The sequence below is a fragment of the Oryx dammah genome, unplaced genomic scaffold (assembly GCF_014754425.2).
Source record: "Oryx dammah isolate SB20612 unplaced genomic scaffold, SCBI_Odam_1.1 HiC_scaffold_6, whole genome shotgun sequence".
In the NCBI taxonomy this organism is placed as follows: domain Eukaryota; kingdom Metazoa; phylum Chordata; class Mammalia; order Artiodactyla; family Bovidae; genus Oryx; species Oryx dammah.
The window spans coordinates 31,958,704-31,979,077 of NW_024070190.1; the positions used below are offsets into that span (position 1 = coordinate 31,958,704).

Below are 20,374 nucleotides of genomic sequence, written 5' to 3' on the forward strand. Positions count from 1 at the left end.
GGGCTCCACCGCCTGCTCCTGTGGCCCAGATTCCTGGGCTGTGTGGGAACAAGGCTCCATGGGAGGGAGTGGAGCCTGGGAGGGGTCAGGCCCACTCCCTTCCTCCCCCAACTCAGTCCTGGTCCAGCCCCAGAGCACACCATGCCCCACCCCATCCCTCCCTGACACCACCGCAGTGAATGAGCTCAGAATGGTCAGCTTTGACTTTGACTCAAAAAGAAATGAAGCGCCATATTAAATTATTTTACATTTATTGTATTCAATTTTGGTCTTATTTTATCTTGCTCACAAGGAGAATTTGTAAAGGGTTTTTATTTTCTCTCTACTGTCCAGTTAAGGCCCTCACTTTCACCTCTGTGAAACCCTGGGTCAGGGGTTCAGCCTTTCCAGTGAGCTGTCCAGACTCTGAAGGCAGTCTTTCCTACAGCCATGCCCCTAGGGCTTCTGGCTCCCTCCTTCTAGCTCTGGCAGGGTGGTGAGAAGGGTCAGTGTGTGGCCTTCTAGAGTTACCATGCCCTGGCTGGAATCTGGTGGGACCTCGGGCAAATGCCTTAGTTTGAGCCTTAGCTTCTTCCTCTGTAAAATGGGTATAACTATCAAGCCTGACTTGTGCGATGGCTGGTGAGGATCCTGTGGGATAAAACAGGTGAGACACAGGTCTGACCCATGTCAGACCATGGTATCTATCATGCCGGTGAATCAACAGTTCCTGGGGGGTGTGAGGGCCGGGCAGGGGGCTGTGGACAATCAGGTCTTTCTGGGTTTCTGGGTCCCTCTGGGGAGCCATGGGGCCTCTGATCTGACTTCTAGTCCTGTCCTGACAGAAGGACAGGCCCCTTTGCCCTGATACACTCCTTTATCCCAGCACACTCAACGTGGAAGAGGATGAAGTGCAGGATGAAGGCCTCTCCTTGTCAGAGTCTCTGGGGACAGAGGGGAGTGTGGGGGGCTGCTTCAACAGTGGTGTTCTCCAGGGGGTGCCTGAGACTGGCATGCGGCCGGGTGGGCTGGGCCCAGCTTGGGCCCTGTCCAGCAAATCATCAGACACCAGATGGGGACCTTTAGAAGGTCTCTCCAGAAGGCCCGGAAGTGCTAGGGAAGGCTACCTCTGGTTCCAGCTGTCCCCTGGCTCCTCTGCTATCTCTGACTCAAGGTGTCCCTGACTCCTACACCTGTCCCTACTCCAGCTGTCCCCTGGCTCCTTGGGTGACTTTGACCCCTCCAGCTGCTGTAGCAATTTCTGACCCGAGTCTCCCCGACGGAACATCCACTCGGAGTATAAGGGTAAAGCTTCTGGCCTGCTCTGAGGACAACTCAGGTGTGGAGCTGGTGGCTGTGGGTCTGCAAGGTGGGACCTGGCCCTTGAGATGCGGCCCAAGGAGGAGCCTCCTATTCTCTCCTCACCTAGGAACACACACTATCCTCCAGGGCGACCCCTCAGCCATCACGGGCCCTGGGACTGGCCTCATGCCCCATAAGCCTGGAACTTTCAGGGCACTCTTGTTTACCTGAGGTTGCTGAATAAATCCTCAGCCATTATTCTCTTCCCTGAAGGAAAACTAGCTACAGGGGGTGTAGGGACCAAGCGTCCAGCAGTGTCTGCACACAGTCGGCGCTCTGGAAGAAACTGCCGGCTGGTGGACAACTGCTCACCTCCAGAGGTTCCACTTGTGGGAACACAGCGGGGGCAGGGGGCTCTGGCATGTGTGCAAGGCTAGGCCTGCACCCTGAATGCTGTGGCTGCTGGCCTCCCCGACCCGGGCCATACCTGCCATGATGTTCTCCACCACAGACACAAAGTAGGCAGGCTTGCTGAAGGTAGGGGGGTTGTCATTCTCATCCTGGAAAGAAAACAGACAGGCTTCAGGAACCAGGGAGGCAGTCTGTATTGGTCACTGCAGGGAGGCTGGACACGGCTGGCACCAAGGAGCTCTGCTGACCTCAGTGTGTCACGGAGCCAGGTGGGGTGTCACGAGGCAATCAGGTGACCCTCCAGCTGGGCTCCAGTTCACAGTGGCAGGACAGGCCTTGGAGAAACATGTGGGAGTCGAGAATGGACGGTGATGGCCGGAGCGATGGAGAATGAGACGCCAGTTGGGACTGCCCGTAACTCCCAGTTCACCTGGCTCTCCTGTCGGTCTCCCAGTTGAACTCCAAGTTCACTCCAGTTCTCTCAACCTCAGCTCATCAGCCCCACACTTGGACCTTCCCATCCAGCTCCACCAAGATGCTAGTAGAAGGTTCCAGGAACCCTCCTATCAATGTTCGCCCTCTTAGAAATGAAGGGAGAAAGGAGTATCTCAACCCAGAAGATACTGAAGTATGCAATGGCAGGCAGGGGGCTCCCAGAGCTGGAATTCCAGACTCTTCTGCACACGCGTAAGAACAGCAGCACCTCCACCTGCTGAGCAAACCCGGTCCAGAGCCCCCAGCTCCAGTCCTAGAGCAATCCCTCCTCAGGCCCAGCCTGCATGAATGGCCAGAAGATGGTGCTAAGTCAATGGGTTGACAGCAGTGCAGGGCCCAGGGCCCAGCCTCTGCTTTCTCCTGCTCCCACAGTTCCTCCACAATCGGGCAGACTTCCCTACCTTTGAAGACTCTGGTCCTCAGTGCCCATCAGCCACTTTTGCAATCACCCAGCGAGAGTTCCTCCCTGTTTCTTCTTGGAGGAAGCCTCGCTGGCCCACATGGCTTGGTGCCTTCTCCCCCCTCCCCAAGAGCCCAGCATGGAGCTCAGGGGGCAGACGGGCGGCAGCCCGCTGGGGAGGCTTTAGGCTTTGGCTGTCAGTGATGCAGACTCCCAGGGGCCCACGTCTCCCCTGGACTGGGAGCCCTCTGATGGAAAGGCTCCTCTAGTGAGTCACTCTGCTGGAGTCACTCACTCCTGGCTGAGCAAACAGGAAGAAGGAGGTGGTCTGGACACAACATTAGGAATCAACTATTTGATAAGACAAATTAAAAAAATAAATTAGAAAGGAAGGAGACAGCCTGATATCTGGCTGTCCACCCCTTGGGACTTCAGAGGCTCCCATCGTGCTGGGAGTGTGGTGCCCAGAGTGTAGCGCTCTTGTTCCCCAATCTGGCCCCTGGCTCTGGACCACACACTGGTTCCTGCTGACCTGTCCCTCTCCCCAGCCTCAGAGAACTGGCAGTGTGAGGCCCCATCTGATGTCTGATGGCCAGCAGCACGCCTGGTCATCCCTGGTGTGGGCACGAGTGCCCCATATACGTACACATTTAAGCCTTCTGCTTGGCTGCACGGAACGGCGCGGAGAATGTCAGTGACAGAGCATGAGGCAGAAACTTATTAGCGCTGATATTTCCCCGGATCCCGGCGCTACACTCACTATTGGTTCTGATTCAGCGGCTCCCTCTACAAAAGCTTATTGTCCCCTAATGGGAAATCTACAAACCGAGTTTGACTTCTTTATTAAAAACCAACAAGCAGTGGATGAAAAGGAATCACCTGGCCCCCACGCCCGCCCCCTCCTTGCACAGCCCTGTTGCCTTGATCTGCCTCTCCCCACCCCAACCTGAGCAGTAAATGCTGCCATCAACTCCTTCATCTCTGCTGGGGCTTTCCCCCCACCCCCCCCCTTTCTGTTGAGAGAAAATCCCTTTGGAAGGAGGAGGAGGCAGCTCAGCCAAGTGACAGCTACTTAAAAATCACCCACATGAAAAACCAACCCGGAGGCGGTGACCTTTTCAAGTGTGGTCCTTAGACACAAGTGTCTGCACTGTCCCAAAGCTCTGCTCAAGAGACTATGCTCACTCACAGTCAAGGTGGTACCTGTCTGTTACCAGGTCTGCCCTGCTGCCACAGGCCAGGGCGGCAGACCCAGAAGGGAAGTACAGGGTCCCTGCTGACCTGCATGATGGTTGTGAGGAAATCTGAAAATAGCACCGCTTCTGTTGGACCGAGGTGGCTCCAGGCCAGGGCACATGCTGACTTGCTGAGAGGACAGCCAGGTGGACTCCTGCCCTCACTTGCCCGTGGACATAGAGACCCCCACTCCCTGGTATCAGGGAGGGAGATGGAGGCTGCTGGTCACTCTTCTATCCACAGTAGATAAAAGGTCAGTTCTGTCTCTGGGCCATTCACTTCCTGTTCCAGCTCCATGTGAGGGGTTGAGGCAAAAAGAGAGAGAGAGGCCCTCCCCAGGTCCTTTCTTAGCCAACCACAGGTTGGGAAGCGGGCTGGGATTTGAGGCAGTCCCTGGGATTCAAGATCCCACGAGGGCAGATTTTTGAAGGCCCCACTACTCAAAGAGCGGTTCCCTGGCCAGAAGGATCAGCGTCTCACGGGAGCATGTGGAAATGTAGGGCCTCAGCCCTTCCCCAGATGTGCTAAGTGAGAATTTGCATTTTAAGAAGACGCCTGGGGAATCCACATGAACTTTGAGGCACACTGGTCTCAGTCACATGAAGCCTGGGATGTCCAAGCCTCCAAGCCTAGGAGTGTGGTGGGTAGAACGTGAGCCCAGGAGTCAGACTGGTCAGAGTTCAAATCTTGGCTAACTAGGACTGGAGGTAAATTCAAATGCCACTTACCAGCCAGAAAGCAAGAAAGGCACTGGTGACCTTGCCCCAGCTATGCTCCCTCCCTGAGCCTCAGCTGCCTCGTCTGCAGAATGGGATCGAGAGAGCCTATGTAATGTGAAAGCAGCTGGCACAGCACGCAGCTCAAGAAGTTTGGATTTCTACTTGGTCAATGCTATGTGCCCATACCTGGGTAGGACGGAACACCTCAACTTATTTCCCTGAACCTCCCCTACTCTCACCCTCTTTCACATCTGTTTCCAAAAAGTCTAGAGCAGGTCCTTCTCTGCCCAGCTGAATTCCCTGCAACTCCCTGTGCATTAGAGAGCCTGGTGTATGGATGCTGCCACTGGAACCCGTCCGTCTTACCAGCAGTAAGACGGCCTACGTTACTGGAGCCAAGTACCGCCCACAGGATCACGCTTAATCTTCATGACAGTATCATGAGGCAGTACCATGAGGATCTCCACTCTTTAGATGAGGCAACTGAGGTTCAGAGGGGAAAAGAATCCCAGGCCACATGGCTGGAGGGTGGCAGAGCTGAGTGTCAAAGCCATACGCCTCCCAAGCTGTGCTCCTCTCTCTATTCAGTGTCCCTTTGTGGGGGAGCAGGATTCACAGTTACCTTCATACCTCTCCCCAGTCTCCACTGCACACCACACACAGGAGCAGAGCAGGATTCCGGTTGAAAGTGCTGCTGGTGGTGAGGGGACTGGTCAGGGTTATGAGTGTGGCCAAGATTAAGGGGGCCCTGGGACTGTGGTCAGGGTGAGGGCCATGAAGGCAAGAATACCAGGATTTGGTCAGGGTTGGTAGCAAGTGTACTGTGCTTCTCCACTCTTACTTAGCCTTGGGTTTCAGGTGGGTGGTCTCAGGTTAAAGGCAGGCATGCTTTTGGGTTTTTGAGGATCTCCTTCTGGCCACCCCTGGAGCCTGAAGTGTCAGATGAGGGTCCTAGACTCTGCCCTTCCATTTCCTGGACCTGGTTCTATAGAGCCTCTCTGTCCCCTGCTCCCCCTAAATGCTGCTCCCACATGCCCAGATGCAAGATTCCTCCAGGCATCAACCCTAGACTTTTCCATCACTGCCCACCCCAACATATTCTGTAAGCAAGCGGGGTCCCCTGCCCAGGGTTGGCTCCGTCTTGGGTTGAGAGGATGAGGCTCGACAAAGCCAGGTGTGAGGCAGCACCAGGAGACGTTGGCAAAGCCAGCTGGGATAGGAGAGTCATCCAGCAACCTGCTCTGGGCAAGTTTCTGCTGAGCCTTTGTCAAATCACAGCGAATCTCCTAACCTGACAATCTGATCAAATCCTCCCGGAGCCGGCAATGCACGGACTCTTCCATCAGCATGTGCTCACCGTCTCCGCAGGCAGTAGCCTTTAATGGGATGGAGGTGGGTGTCTGGGCCGGGGGGGGCGGGAAGGCCCACTGGCCTGGTGTCAGACCATGGTCTGCATCCCCGGGATCGCTGGGGGAGCTGTGTGGGGCCAATGAACCAGTGTGGAGATGGATTCAGTGATGGATAATTTCAGACACGGAAAGCACTAAGGTGTGTTTGATATTCGTGTCAGACAAGCTGTGGTTTGGTTTCAGGCCCCTTTAGATCTTCAGAGGAATGGAAAAAGGAAGTGAAGAAGAAAGAGGGGCCCAGAGAGAGAGAGAAGAGAGAAGGTGACCTTCCAAGAATTCCCTTGAACTTCACGGAATGCGGCTATAAATGAAGGAACACAGGACATTACCTCCTGCCTGAGCCCCAGCTCCTGCTCCACCCCAGAGGGAGTCCTGAGGCGCCGAAATGAAATTAGAGCAGGACCATCAGGCTATCCTTGGGTCCCAGGGCCCCGTGCCTTCCCTGGCTGAGCAGGAGGGCAGTTTGCTAGGGGACAGCCTTTGGGACAGTCTGAGTAATGCTCTGAGCTGTGGGGACAGCTGTGGGGACAGCCAAGGATGTGGGGACACAGGGTTTTAGCAGGACTCCAACACTCTGGGAGCACACTCATCACCCCAGTTCCCAGAATAGCAAGGACAGTGCACCCCTGGGTACTTACAAACACCTCAATGGTGACAGAGACAGTGCTGTTCAGAGGGGGGTTGCCAGCGTCCTTGGCCATGACGGTCAGATAAATCAGCCCGTTGGGTATCTGTTCATAATCCAGGGAGCGGCTCACGCTGATCACTGAAATGACAGGACAGGCCCCAGGCCCTCTGTAAGCAGACTTTACATGCCCATCTGGCCAGGGCTCCTCTTTGGGCAGAGAGGGTGTGGCTGGCTTGGCCTGGTTTTTCCCTCCTGCCTGTGAACTCCCAGAGCCTCATGGACTTGACTGAGGTTTACTGACTAGTTGATCTGTGCCAGGCCCACTCTTGAGTCCAGCAGGTGGCATCTATTTCGGTGGTAATGTAAGTTCCACTTTACAGATGAGGAAAGCAGGCTCAGAGAGGTTCAGTGTCTTCCTCAGAGACACACTGCACATGCCTGGACTCTCACCTTTTCCTTTCATGCTAAGCCACTGATTTTCAGTTTTGGGAAGGAAGATGTACTGGCTTGGGAGTGGGGGCACAGGTAGTCTGCAAAGGCATTACCCACAATATTAAACTGCCACTTTCATTTGGGAAACAGAAACATAATTACCACTTTAGTAATATAAAACCCAAGGAGGGTTCTTGCTGAGAAGCTGGTGAGGTGTGAGGGTGGGCAGAGGTGTGGGACTGCTTAGCTTTTAAAAGGAGGACACAGATCTTACACTGGTCCTTAGGCCGTAGCATCCTGAGCCAGGATGCAGCTTCTGCAGGTCCCTGTCTCTGACACAACTGTGGGGTAGGAGGAGAAGTGAGTCCCACATTCAGAGTCACCCAGTGCCCATCTGCTCTGTCTTGGGGACACAGCTCATCTTCCAGCATTAGGGAAGCTTCGCAGAGGAGAGGACATCCAACTGGTCTTAAAGCTAGCCAGAGGTAAAAGGGAAGCAGGGCAAAGGGGCCGGGAGGAAGGGCTTTCCTGGTGGAAGGAGCAGACTCTGCAAAGACACAGAAGTGGCCCTGTCAGGTGTGAGTGCAGGTGGTTCTCAGCAGCTGGACTCTGGTGGGGAGGCAGGTGCTGAAAGGCAACCAAGAGCCAGATCACAAGGGCCTGCCTGGACAGTTTTGCTGTGTGACTTTGGCAAACTGCCCTCTGTCTCTGGGCCTCAGAAGAAAAACAAGTGGTCTCTTGGGATCTTGGAGCTTGAGGTTATTGCTGCTATTTCCTTCCTGGGCTCCTGGGATCAGGACCCACAGTAGGGCAGGTAGGGCAAGTTCCAGAGTATGGAACTGTGCCTGGCCAGGCAGGGAAAGGCCATTGCCAGGAAGGGCTGGGCAGTAGCCACAGCATGCCCAAATGATGGGGAAGCTTGGCTAATAAGCCTTCCCCCACCTACCACATATCACAGATCTGCCCAGACACCCTTTCTTAACAGAGACCTCACACACGGTGGTAACTTAAGAAGCCCAGCTGGCCACAAAACTAAGATTCAGAGATCTGGCTGATGGGAGACACAGATCTTGAACCTATGAAAAGGTGACCCCATGCCACGTGCTGCTCCAGCCGACAGGAGCTGTGGGGCAGCTCCCCAAGTGGCCCAGGGTGTCTGGGAGGCAGAAGGGCCCCCTCCTGAGACAGGTGTGAAGTGCAGCCCTGTTTCCACCTGTCGACCCTCCTCCCCAGGCTGGGCCCTCATTCGTGCACGTACCACCATAGCCTTCATACATGCTGATGTCAAAGTAGCTGCTGAAGGCAGACGCATTGACGATGCTGTAGGTGATCTGGTTGTTGGGAGGGGAGTCTTCATCCGTTGCCTGGAAAGAAGATGATGAACAGGGCCCATGAGCTTTCAGTGATGCTGGGGCCAGCAGAGGGTGGGAGGAAGGAAGGGCTGGTCCCTCTCTGAGCGCCCTTCTCTGGGTGATCCAGGCTCTCCTTGTCCCCGAGTTGGAGGCTACCCTCTGGCTCCCAGCAGACACACATGATGTAGGGGGGTGGAGGTATTCTGGAGAACCTAGAGGGCAGGCTGAAGGCCTAGATGGAATAGAGGAAGTCTAAGCCTTATCCTGAGGATGAAAAGGGTCTTCACCACACCTGGCATGACCATCACCTAGACCCCTAGTCCCAGCTGGACCTTCCTATGCAAGGAGGCCTTCCCTGACCACTGGACTGGGTTAGGTCCTGTGCTGGACACCCCATTCGTCTCCTTCCTGATTATAGCCTGTCTACTGTCTGCCTTCCTTGTTCAGACTGTCAGCTCCATGTGGGAAGGAACTTCGTTTCTTGACTGCAACTGATACCTAGAGTTCAGCCCAGTGTTTGGCACACAGTAGATGTCCAATAAGTGCAGGCTGCATGAATGCAAGGAAAGAAGACACTTGGAACAGGGTCAGGTATCCTCCTCCTCCTTGACCGTCTCTGGTGTGGCTGCATTAATCAGCTCTTTCCAAGTGTCTCTGACCCTGGGAGCCTCCAGGGGCCTCCGTCCGGTCTGCGTGTAAGAGGAGCTGGGCAGGGTCCACTGGGGAGCCACGGCCATACAGGGTGGGCACGTGGTCGTGCCTTCTGTGTGCCCCCACGCCCACCTCTTACCCTTATCCCTGCCCCCTTCAGAAATAATCTCTGATCGGAGGCTCTGGGTCCTGTCACTCTGGGTCGACAGAGTGAGGAAGGGGCATGAGATGTTAAGCAGTTTCTGATTACAGGTCACCAATGTATGGTGGAGGGACTCACTGCAGAAGGATGCTTGAAGCATGGAGTCCCAAGTTCTGGTCCTGGCTCTCTGCTAATTCACTGGGCCTGCCTCTCCCTTCCTATCTCCCCTTCCATGAACTGCGTTGCGTCCACGGTCTCTGGTGCCTTCCAGCTGCAGCAGTACCTGACTGTAGGCTATCACTAAAGGGTTTGTATGGGGGACTCTACACAAGGAACTGCTTGGCACTCACCAGGGGAGGTGCAGGGTGGTGACTGGAGACCTAAAATCTAAGCCAAAGCAGACACTAGTCTTACTCAGTAACCAGGGATGCAAAGTGATGCTCAGAGGTGGGCCTGACCCAGATCGAGAATGTGACCCCTGATCTGAGCAGAATCCTTCGTGGATGGGTGTCAGCACTTCTTGCAGTGGCTTTATAAAGGGGTAGTCAAGGAGAGAGCAGAGAGAGGACAAGGGAAACACACAGATCAGAGGGCACCCCAGCATCTTACCCGGAGTCGCACCAGCTGTGTGACGGAAGGCTCGTTCTCTCTCAGGGCGCCCACATAGGCATCCTTCTGGAAGGTGGGCACGTTGTCATTGACATCCAACACGTTGATCCTGACCCGGCCTGTGGTCTCCTCACCGCCCCCGTCCCGGGCAATGACCGTCAAGGTGAAGCGCTGGATGAGCTCGTAGTCCAGTCTGGCAATCAGCATGATGAGTCCTGTGTCCTTGTCCAGAGAGAACCTGTGTCAGGCAGGGAGGAGGAAGGGAAAGGACACTCTGGTTTAAAGCAGTTTGTGGATAAGGGCCTGCATTTACCAGCCTGTCCTTGCCCAAGGTGATTAACAGAGACATTAACGAAGTCTGAAATTTGCCTTGTCATTTTCCCTAAATAAGAAGAGCAGCTATGTTTAACAAGAGGTGGTGGGCGGGGATAAGGACCACATGAGAGATGAATGATGGTCAGGTACTGAAAGGGCAGGAGTATGTTGATTTAATCAATGAGGAAACTTGGGCAGAATGACGCTCCTCTTGCTGTGGACAAGGGTTTCTGCCTACTGGAGATATTTAGATGTTAAGGAACTGCAATGGTCAGAAATTCTTAAAACTGATACCACAAAAGTACAAAAGATTATTAGCGACTACTAAGAAAAATCATATGCCAACAAACCAAACAATCTGGAAGAAATGGATAAATTCCTAGAAACACACAGACCACTAAGACTAAATTATGAAGAAATAGAAAAGTCTGGACACACTGGTTACTGGTAAGGAGATAAACCCAATAATCAAAAATCTCTCCCAAACTAAAGTCCAAGACCAGGTGGATTCACTAGTGAACTCTATCAAAAATCTGAAGAACAATCAATTCCAATCCTTCTCAAACTCTCTCCCAAAAGAGAAGAGTAAGGGATACTTCCAAACTCATTTGATGAGTCCAGCATTACCCTGATACCAAAACCAGATAAGGACGACACAAGAAAATGACAGGCCAATATCCCTGATGAACAAAGATGCAAAAACCTCACAAAACATTAGCAGATCAAATTCAACAGAACATTAAGAGGATCATACACCATGATCAAGTGGGATTTATTCCAGGGATGCAAAGATGGGTCAACATCTGCAAATCAAGGGGACACATGACTCTAACACAGTGAAAGGTCGTATCATATGATCATCCCACTCAACCCAGAATAAGGGCTTCCCTGGTGGTCTAGTGGTTAATAATCCACCTGCCAACGTAGGAGACACAGGTCCAATCCCTGCTCTGGGAATATCCCACATGCTGCGCAGCAACTAAGCCATGTGCCACAACTACCAAGCCAGTGCTTTAGAGCCAGTGAAGCACAGCCACTGAGCCCATGCTCTGCAGCTACTGAAGCCTGTGCCCCTAGAACACATGCTCTGCAACAAGAGAAGCCACTGCAGCAAGAAGCCCACACACCACAATGAAGAGCAGCCCCTGCTCACCACACGAGAGAAGGCCCGTGTGCAGCGTGAAGACCCGGGCTAGATGAAAATAATGAACAAACCTTCTCAAAAAACACAGAATAAGCATGTGACAAAGTTTGGTATGCATTTATGATAACAACTGTCAACAAAATGCATATAGAGAAAAAGTACCTCGAGATAATAAAAGCCATATGTGACAAGCTCACAGCTAACATTATACTTAATGCTGAAAATCTGAAAGCTTTTTCTCTAAGATCAGGGACAAGATAACGATGCCCACTCTTGTCACTTTTATTCAACATAGTACTAGAAGTCCTAGCTAGAACAATTAACCAAGAAAAAAGAGGGCATTCAAATCAGAAGAGAAGTAAAACTTTCACTACTGACAGATGACATGATATTATCTGTAGAAAACCCAAATCACTCCACGAATAAAAGGTTAGAATCAAAAGAATTTGGTAAAGCTGCAGGATACAAAATCAATATATAAAAATCTGTTCTGTTTCTTTGTACTAATAATGAACTATCAGGAAGAAAAATTAGGAAAAAAGTCCCACTTACAATTGCACACACAAAAATACATGCAAACACAGTAAAATATTACCTCAGAATAAATTTAACTGAAGAGATGAAAACCTATACACTGAAAAATATGACATTGATGAGAGAGACTGAAAAAGACAAATAAAAAGCTATTCCATGCTCATGGATTGAAAGAATATTGCTAAAATGTCCATACTCCTTAAAGCAATCTGCAGATTTAATGCAATCTCTATCAAAATTCCAATGGCACTTTCCACAGAAATGGAACAATAATCCTAAAATTTGTGTGGAACCATAACAGAACCCTAGAGCCAAACTAATCTTGAGAAAACAGAACAAAGCTGGAGCCATCACACTCCCTGATTTCAAACTATATTACAAAGCTACAGGAACCAAAACAGTATGGTATTGGCATAAAAGCAGACACATAGATCAGAAGAACTCTGGTCTGAAGTGCTGGGTGGAGGCCTCTGTCTGAAGTACCCTATACATAGCAAGTGAAGCTCGATGAAGCACAAGAGAAAAAAAAAATAGTTCTTCTTGGAAGACATGATGATGGAGGAGAAGGATGTGACCTTACCTCTTCCTACAAAAACACTAAAATCACAATGAACTGATGAACAAGCATCAACAAAAAGAATCTGGAACCTATCAAAAAGGATATCCTAGATCCAAACACAAAGAAGAAGTCACAAGATAGTAGCAGGGATGCATCTGTGATAAAATCAAATCCCATACCTGCTAGATGGGCGACCCACTGGAAAACAATTATATCACAGCAGTTCTCCCATAGGAGTGAAAGTTCTGAGCCCCATGTCAGGCTCTCTAGTCTAGGAGCTTGGCAATGGGAACAGAGGCCCCAGAGAATCTGGCTTTGAAGGCCAGCAGGGTGTGACTGCAGAAATTCCAAAGGACTGGGGGAAACAGAAACTCCACTCATGAAGTATGTCCACTGGGACCCAGGAAAAAAGTAGTGCTCACATAATAGCCTGGGCCACACCTACCTGCTGGTATTGGAGGGCCTACTGTGAAGGTGGAACAACTATGGCTTAATGCATGGACAAAGAAACTGGAGGCAGCAGTTCTGGGGAGTACTCACTGGGAGCCCTCTTGGAGGCAGCCATTTTCTCATTAAGGCCTGGCCCCAACCAAAAGCCTGCAGGCTCCAGGTCTGAGACACCTCAAAGCAAACAGCCAACAATGAGGGGACACAGCCCTGCCTGTTAGCATACAGGCTGCTGAAAGTCTTCTTGACTCTCAGCAGTGTTAAAGAAGCATGCAGCTATTATCTCTTTAAATATTTTCTCAGGTCCCACACAGCTGCCCACTAAACACACCCCCTGACACGTCTCTGTCCACCAGAAGGACAAGATCCAGCCCCACCTGCCAGTAGGCAGGAACCACTTGCTCCCATCAGAAAGTCTGCACAAGCCTCTCAGCCAGCCTCATCCAACAGGAGGGCAGAAAGCAGAAGCAAGAACTACAACCCTGCAGTCTGTAGAACAGAAAGCACAATCACAGAAAGTTAGACAAAATGAGCCAGCAGAAGAATGTGTCCCAGATGAAGGGAAAAGATAAAATCCTAGAAGAACAACTAAGTAAACAGGAGACAGGCAATCTACCCAAAAAATGAACTCAGAGTAATGATAGTAAAGGTGTTCCCAGCTCTCAGAAAAGTAATGGAGCCACAGATCAAGAAGACATAGGAAATACTTAACAAAGACCTAGGAGAACTAAAGAACAAACAGATGAACAATAAAATATCTGAAATGAAAAACACACCAGAAGGAATCAATGGCAGAATGAATGGGCAGAAAATACAGACGATATGGAAGACAGAATGGCAGGAATCACTGCCATGGAACAGAACAAAGAAAAAAGACTAAAAAGAAATTAAGACAGTCTAAGAGGCAGAGGAATCAGAGATCAAATTGCCAACATCCGCTGGATCATCAAAAAAGCAAGAGAGTTCCAGAAAAACAACTATTTCTGCTTTATTGACTATGCCAAAGCCTTTGACTGTGTGGATCACAATAAACTGTGAACAATTCTGAAAGAGATGGGAATACCAGACCACCTGACCTGCCTCTTGAGAAACCTATATGCAGGTCAGGAAGCAACAGTTAGAACTGGACATGGAACAACAGACTGGTTCCAAATAGGAAAAGGAGTATGTCAAGGCTGTATATTGTCACCTTGCTTATTTAACTTATATGCAGAATACATCATGAAAAACGCTGGGCTGGAAGAAGCACAAGCTGGAATCAAGATTGCTGGGAGAAATATCAATAACCTCAGATATGCAGATGACACCACCCTTACGGCAGAAAGTGAAGAGGAACTAAAAAGCCCTTTGATGAAAGTGAAAGAGAAGAGTGAAAAGGTTGGCTTAAAGCTCAACATTCAGAAGATTAAGATCATGGCATCTGGTCCCATCCCTTCATGGGAAATAGATGAGGAAACGGTGGAAACAGTATTAGACTTTATTTTTTTGGACTCCAAAATCACTGCAGATGGTGACTGCAGCCATGAAATTAAAAGATGCTTACTCCTTGGAAGGAAAATTATGACCAACCTAGATAGCATATTCAAAAGCAGAGACATTACTTTGCCAACAAAGGTCCGTCTAGTTAAGGCTATGGTTTTTCCAGTGGTCATGTATGGATGTGAGAGTTGGACTATGAAGAAAGCTGAGCGCCGAAGAATTGATGATTTTGAACTGTGGTGTTGAAGAAGACTCTTGAGAGTCCCTTGGACTGCAAGGAGATCCAACCAGTCCATTCTGAAGGAGATCAGTCCTGGGTGTTCTTTGGAAGGAATGATGCTAAAGCTGAAACTCCAGTACTTTGGCCACCTCATGCAAAGAGTTGATTCATTGGAAAAGACTCTGATGCTGGGAGGGATTGGGGGAAGGAAGAAAAGGGGACGACAGAGGATGAGATGGCTGGATGGCATCATCGACTCGATGGATGTGAGTTTGAGTGAACTCTGGGAGTTGGTGATGGACAGGGAGGCCCAGCATGGTGCAATTCATGGGGTCGCAAAGAGTCGGACACGACTGAGTGGCTGAACTGAACTGAAGAGACCTCTGGGACAACATCAAATACATCAACATTTGCATGATAGGGGTCCCAGAGGAGAAGAGAGAGAGAGAAAGGACCTGAGAAATATTTGAGGAGACAGTAGCTGCAAGTTTCTTTAACATGGGGAAAGAAGCAGGCACCCAACTCTAGGAAGCACAAAGAGTTCCAAAGAGGGGCTCTTTGGGAGTCTTTAAACCCAAAGAGGAAGATGCTGAGACATTAGTAATTAAATTGACTATATATATATATTTAAAGTAACAAGAGAAAAGCAACAAATAACATAAAAGGGAACTCTCATGAGTTTATCAGCTGATTGCTCAGTAGCAATTCTACAGGTCAGGAGGGAGTGGCAGAATATATTTAAAGTGTTGAAAGAGAAGAACCCACAACTTTACCCAGCAAGGCTCTCATTCAGATAGAACACAGAAACCAGAAGCTTTACAGACAAGTAAAAGCTAAGAGAATTCAGCACCAACAGACACATTTTACAACAAATTCTAAAGGAATTCTCTAGGCAGAAAAGGTCTAAACTAGAAACAAAAAATTCATGAATGTGAAAACTCACCAGTAAAGACAAATATACAGAAAAAGGTAAGAAATCATCCATACACAAATATGGTATCAAAACTAAGCAAGTGTGAGAATGCAGGATATGGGAAAAATATTTGTAAACAATGTAACTGACAAGGGATTAATCTCCAACATCTATCCAGTTGGCCAAAAAAGTTTTGTTTGGGTTTTTCTATAAGACCCAAATAAACATTTCTCCAAGGAAGACATACAGATGGCCAAGAGGCACATGAAAAAATGCTTAACACTGATAATTATCAGAGAAATGCAAACCAAAACTACAATGAGATGTCACCTCACACCCGTCAGAATGACTATCCTCAAAAAGTCTACAGACAATAAATGCTGGAGAAGGTGTGGAGAAAAGGGAACATTTTTACCCTGTTGGTGGGAATCTCCGTTGGTACAATCACTATGGAGAACTCCATGGAGCTTCCTTAAAAATCTAAAAATAGAGCTGCCATATGATCCAGCAATTCCGCTCTTGGATATTTACGTGAAGAAAAGCATAGTTTGAAAATATACATGCACTGCAGTGTCCACTGCAGCACTGTTTACAGTAGCCAAGAAATGGAAGCAACTTAAATGTCCTTTGATAGAGCAATGGATAAAGAGGATGTGGTACATATGTGCAGTGGAATATTATTCAGCTGTTAGGAAGAAAGCAGGCATGCCATTCGCAGCAACACGGATGGACCTTGAGATCATCACACGAGTGAACAAATCAAACAGAGAAAGACAAATATCACATGATATCACACACTTGGAATCTAAAAAAATTACAAATGAATGTATTTACAAACAGAAACAGACTCACAGACTTAGAAAAGAAACTTATAGTTGCTAAAGGGGAAAGGCAGGGGGTGAGGGAAGGGATAAATTGGAGTTTGGGATTAACATATATACACTGCTGCTGCTGCTGCTGCTAAGTCGCTTCAGTCATGTCCGACCCTGTGCAACCCCATAGACGGTAGCCCACCAGGCTATATATGAAACAGAAAATCAACAAGAACCTACTGTTTAGCCCAGGGAATTCTACTCAGTATTCTGTAATAACCTATATGGGAAAAGAATCTGAAAAGGAATGGATATACATATATTTGTGCAATGGAATCACTTTGCTGTACACCTGAAACTAACAGAATATTATAAAGCAACTATACTACAGTATAAAATAAAAATTAAAGAAGAAACACAGGAAGAATTAAACCAGATTACTATTTTACACCATGTACAAAATCAACTCAAAATAGATTAAAAACTTCTATGAGACTCAAAACCACAAAACTGGAAGGAAAGCTAATGATGACTTTTTGGACTTGACCCAAATAGCAAAGGCAAGAAAATAATAAACAAACAAGTGGGACTACATTAAATAAAATGCTTGTGACAGCAAAAGAAGCCATCAACAAAATCAAAAGACAACATACAAACTAGAATATTTTTGCAAATCACATATGTGACAAAGCTTTCATATCCAAAATATGCATGTAAAGATCTCATATAACTCAATAGCAAAAAAAGAAAAAAAATAAAACGAACAGAAAACCAAACTAATTTAAAAATGGGCAGAGGCTTTGTATAGTTATTTTTTCCAAAGGAGGTATACAAATGGCCAACAGGCACAGGAAAAGATGCTCAAATCACTAATCAGCAGGGAACTGCAAATCAAAACACAGTCAGATATTGCCTCACACCTGTCAGAATGCTATCACCAAAAAAAAACCCCCCAAGATGTAACAAGTGTTGGCAAAAATGTGAAAAAAGGGCACCCTTGTGAACTGTTGGTGGGAATATAAATTAGGGAAGCCACTATAGAAAACAGCATGGAGGTTCCTTAAAAAACTAAAAATAGAGCTACCATATGACCCAGCAATTCCACCACTGGGCATTTATCTAAAAAAAAAACAAAAACACTAACTTGAAAAGATACCTGCAACCCACGTTTACTGCAGCATTTTCACAATTGTCAAGGTATGGAAACAATGTAAGTGTCCATCAAAGAATGATGGATAAAGAAAATGTGGTGTGTGTATACACGTACACACACACACACACACACACACAATGGAATATTATTCAGCCATAAAAGAAGGAAATTCTGCCATCTGTGACATGAAGAGGCCTCCTCAAGGCAGTATGCTAAGTGAAATAAAAAAGAGAAAGACAAATATCATATTATCTCACTTATATGTGCCATCTAAAACAAAAAGTCGCTCAGTCATGTCTGACTCTTTGTGACCCCATGGACTGTAACTGCCAGGCTCCTCTGTCCACAGGATTTCTCAGGCAAGAATACTGGAGTGGGTTGCCATTTCCTTCTCCAGGGAATCTTCCTGACTCAGGGATCAAACTCGCGTATTCTACATTTCCTGCACTGGCAGGTGGATTCTTTACTGTCTGAGCTACCAGGGAAGCCAACAAACCCAGAGTTCATAAATACAGAAAACATTGGTGGTCGCTAGAGGTAAGGTACATTACAGGGGTGGATGGGAATAACAAGTAAAGGGGGTCAAAAACTACAAACTTCTAGTTCTGAAATAAATGTCAGGAGGATGTAATAGACAGCATGGTGACAATCCTTAATAATACTGTATTGCACATTTGAAAGTTGCTGAGAGTAGACTCCTTATCACAGGAAAAAAACTGTAACTATGTACAGTGATGGATGTTAACTAGACTTACTGTAGTGATCATTTTGCAACATATATTGCATCACTAGGTTGAATACCTGAACGTAATATTACATGTAATTGTACCTCGAAGAAAATAACATATATTGGGGAAATTAAAATAGAAATCCTTCCATCCAGTTTTGCACCAAAATGCTTTGAAAAGGCAGCAAAGCCTCCAGCAGGGGGAGGGGTGGCTGGTCCTCTCTTGGGAGCATGTCTTCCACTCGAGGGACTGAGTCTTGAGTAACTGGCTGGCTAATGTCTCCCAGGGAGCAGTAAGGTCCAGTGACACCGTCCTTCAATCTTCCTCCTCTAAACATTTCCTCAGGAACCTCCTCTGAGCTCTCAGTTGACATTTGTGTGCTCTGAGCTTGTCCACAGCTGCCAGCCTCCAAGCCTGGAAGGTCCTGGCTCTGAGACCAGGAACGTCCTAAGCCCAGAAGATGGGAAAAGATGAGAAAAATCCAAGATGATCAGAACAAGGCCACATGAACCTGGGTGTCCCAAGGGACAGGGGCATCCTGTGCACTGGTCCTATTGTTGGTTCCTTCCTTTCATCTGGAGAGTAGCTGAGGATTGTAAGGTACACCTAACAGTCTCTGTCTCCTCCTGGTCTTTTATACGGAACTGGGACCAGTAATCCAAGCTGACAGCAACTGTCTTACTTATTATGTTGGGCTTCCAGATCTACCAGACACTTCGTTTTCAGAAACAGACATGCTCTCTGAATTCAGCCTGGCTTTCGATCATGTAGAAAATGAGAGGGCTTCACCTTGGCTCAGTTTAACTGAAGACAAGGGAAAGAGATGGCTCAGAACCTTGGTGGGTTACAGAGCAAAGCTGGCACAGGTCAGGGGGTGAGCTCACCCACCCACCTAATGGTTGAGGTACTCTGAGAGCAACTTCCTGCTGTAGGTTGTGTAGCCTGGTGATGAAGACCAAATGCTGAGTCCTGGCTCTGGCACTTATCAGCCGAGTGCCTCTGGGCAAGTAACACAGCCTCTCTGGGTTATAGTTTCCCCATCTGTAAAGTGGGGATAATAAGAGAGCTTAGCGCCAAGTTCCTGCAGCATTTAGTTGTGAGGATTACATCACATAATGTGGGCAAAGCACTTGAAAAAGAGCCTGATGAATAGTGAGGGCTTCCTAAATACAGCCACTGCTGTTGCTGCTGGGGTAATATCAGTAGTGTTTCCAGAGTGACAGTGAAAGTTGCTCAGTTGTGTCTGACTCTTTGCAATCTGATGGACTGTAGTTCCTCCAGGCTCTTCTATCCAAGGAATTCTCCAGACCAGAATACTTGAGTGGGTAATCATGCCCTTCACCAGCGGATCTTCCCAAACCAGGGATTGAACCCAGGACTCCCACATTGCAGGCAGATTCTTTACCATCTGAGCCACCAGGGAAGCTCAAGAATACTGGAGTCGGTAGCCTATCCCTTCCCCAAAGGATTCCTGACCCAGGAATCGAACTGTGGTCTCCTGCATTCCAGGTGGATTCTTTACCATCTGATCCCAAGGAATTTATTCCTGAAGATGGTGGAGTAGAGGGAATGAGCTCACCTCCTTTCAGGAAAACACCAAAAATCATAACTAACTGCTGAACAATCACCATCAAAAAAAAAAAAAAAAAAAAAGACTCAACCTACTGAACAAAACAAAACAAAACAACACAAGAGGGCTTCCCTGGTGGTTTAGTGGTAAAGAATCTGCCTGCAATGCAGGAGACCTGGGTTTAATCCCTGGGTCGGGAAGATCCCTTGGAGAAGGGCATGACAACCCACTCCAGTATTCTTCCTGGAGAATTCCCATGGATAAAGGAGCCTGGCTGGCTACAGTCCATAGCGTTGCAAAGAGTCAGACATGATTGAAGCGACTTTAGCAGCATTAAAAAAGATATTTTATATCCAAAGTAATGTAGAAGCCACAACACAATGGTAGTAGGGGCGCTTTCATGATATAATTAAATCCCATACCTACTGGGCAGGTGACTCACAAACTGGAAAACAATTATATTGCATAAAATAATTATACTCCCACAAGAGTGAGAGTCCTGAGCACCACATCAGGCTTCCTAACCTGGGGGTCTGGCATCAGGAAGAACCCTCAGAGCATTTGGCTTTGAAGGCCATTGGGGCTTGAGTACAGGAGTTCCACAGGACTAGGGGAAATAGAGACTCCACTCTTGGCAGGTGCACACAAAGTTTCCTGTGCCCTGGGGCCCTAGACAAAGAAGCCTGGGCCAGACCTACTTGTGGGTCTTGGAGGATCTCCTGGGGAGGTGGAGGT

General features: G+C 48.3%; 1 protein-coding gene across 1 annotated transcript in view; it reads right to left on the minus strand.

Moving 5' to 3' along the window:
* Window positions 1–20,374, minus strand: part of CDH23 (cadherin related 23) — a 393,840-nt gene that overhangs the window by 125,245 nt on the left and 248,221 nt on the right. Inside the window, exons 14-17 of the mRNA XM_040242525.1 lie at window positions 9,766–10,003; window positions 8,270–8,375; window positions 6,590–6,717; window positions 1,769–1,841 (exon numbers count right to left, since the gene is read on the minus strand). Coding sequence (XP_040098459.1) covers window positions 1,769–1,841; window positions 6,590–6,717; window positions 8,270–8,375; window positions 9,766–10,003 — 545 coding nt within the window. The remainder of the gene's footprint in view (window positions 1–1,768; window positions 1,842–6,589; window positions 6,718–8,269; window positions 8,376–9,765; window positions 10,004–20,374) is intronic.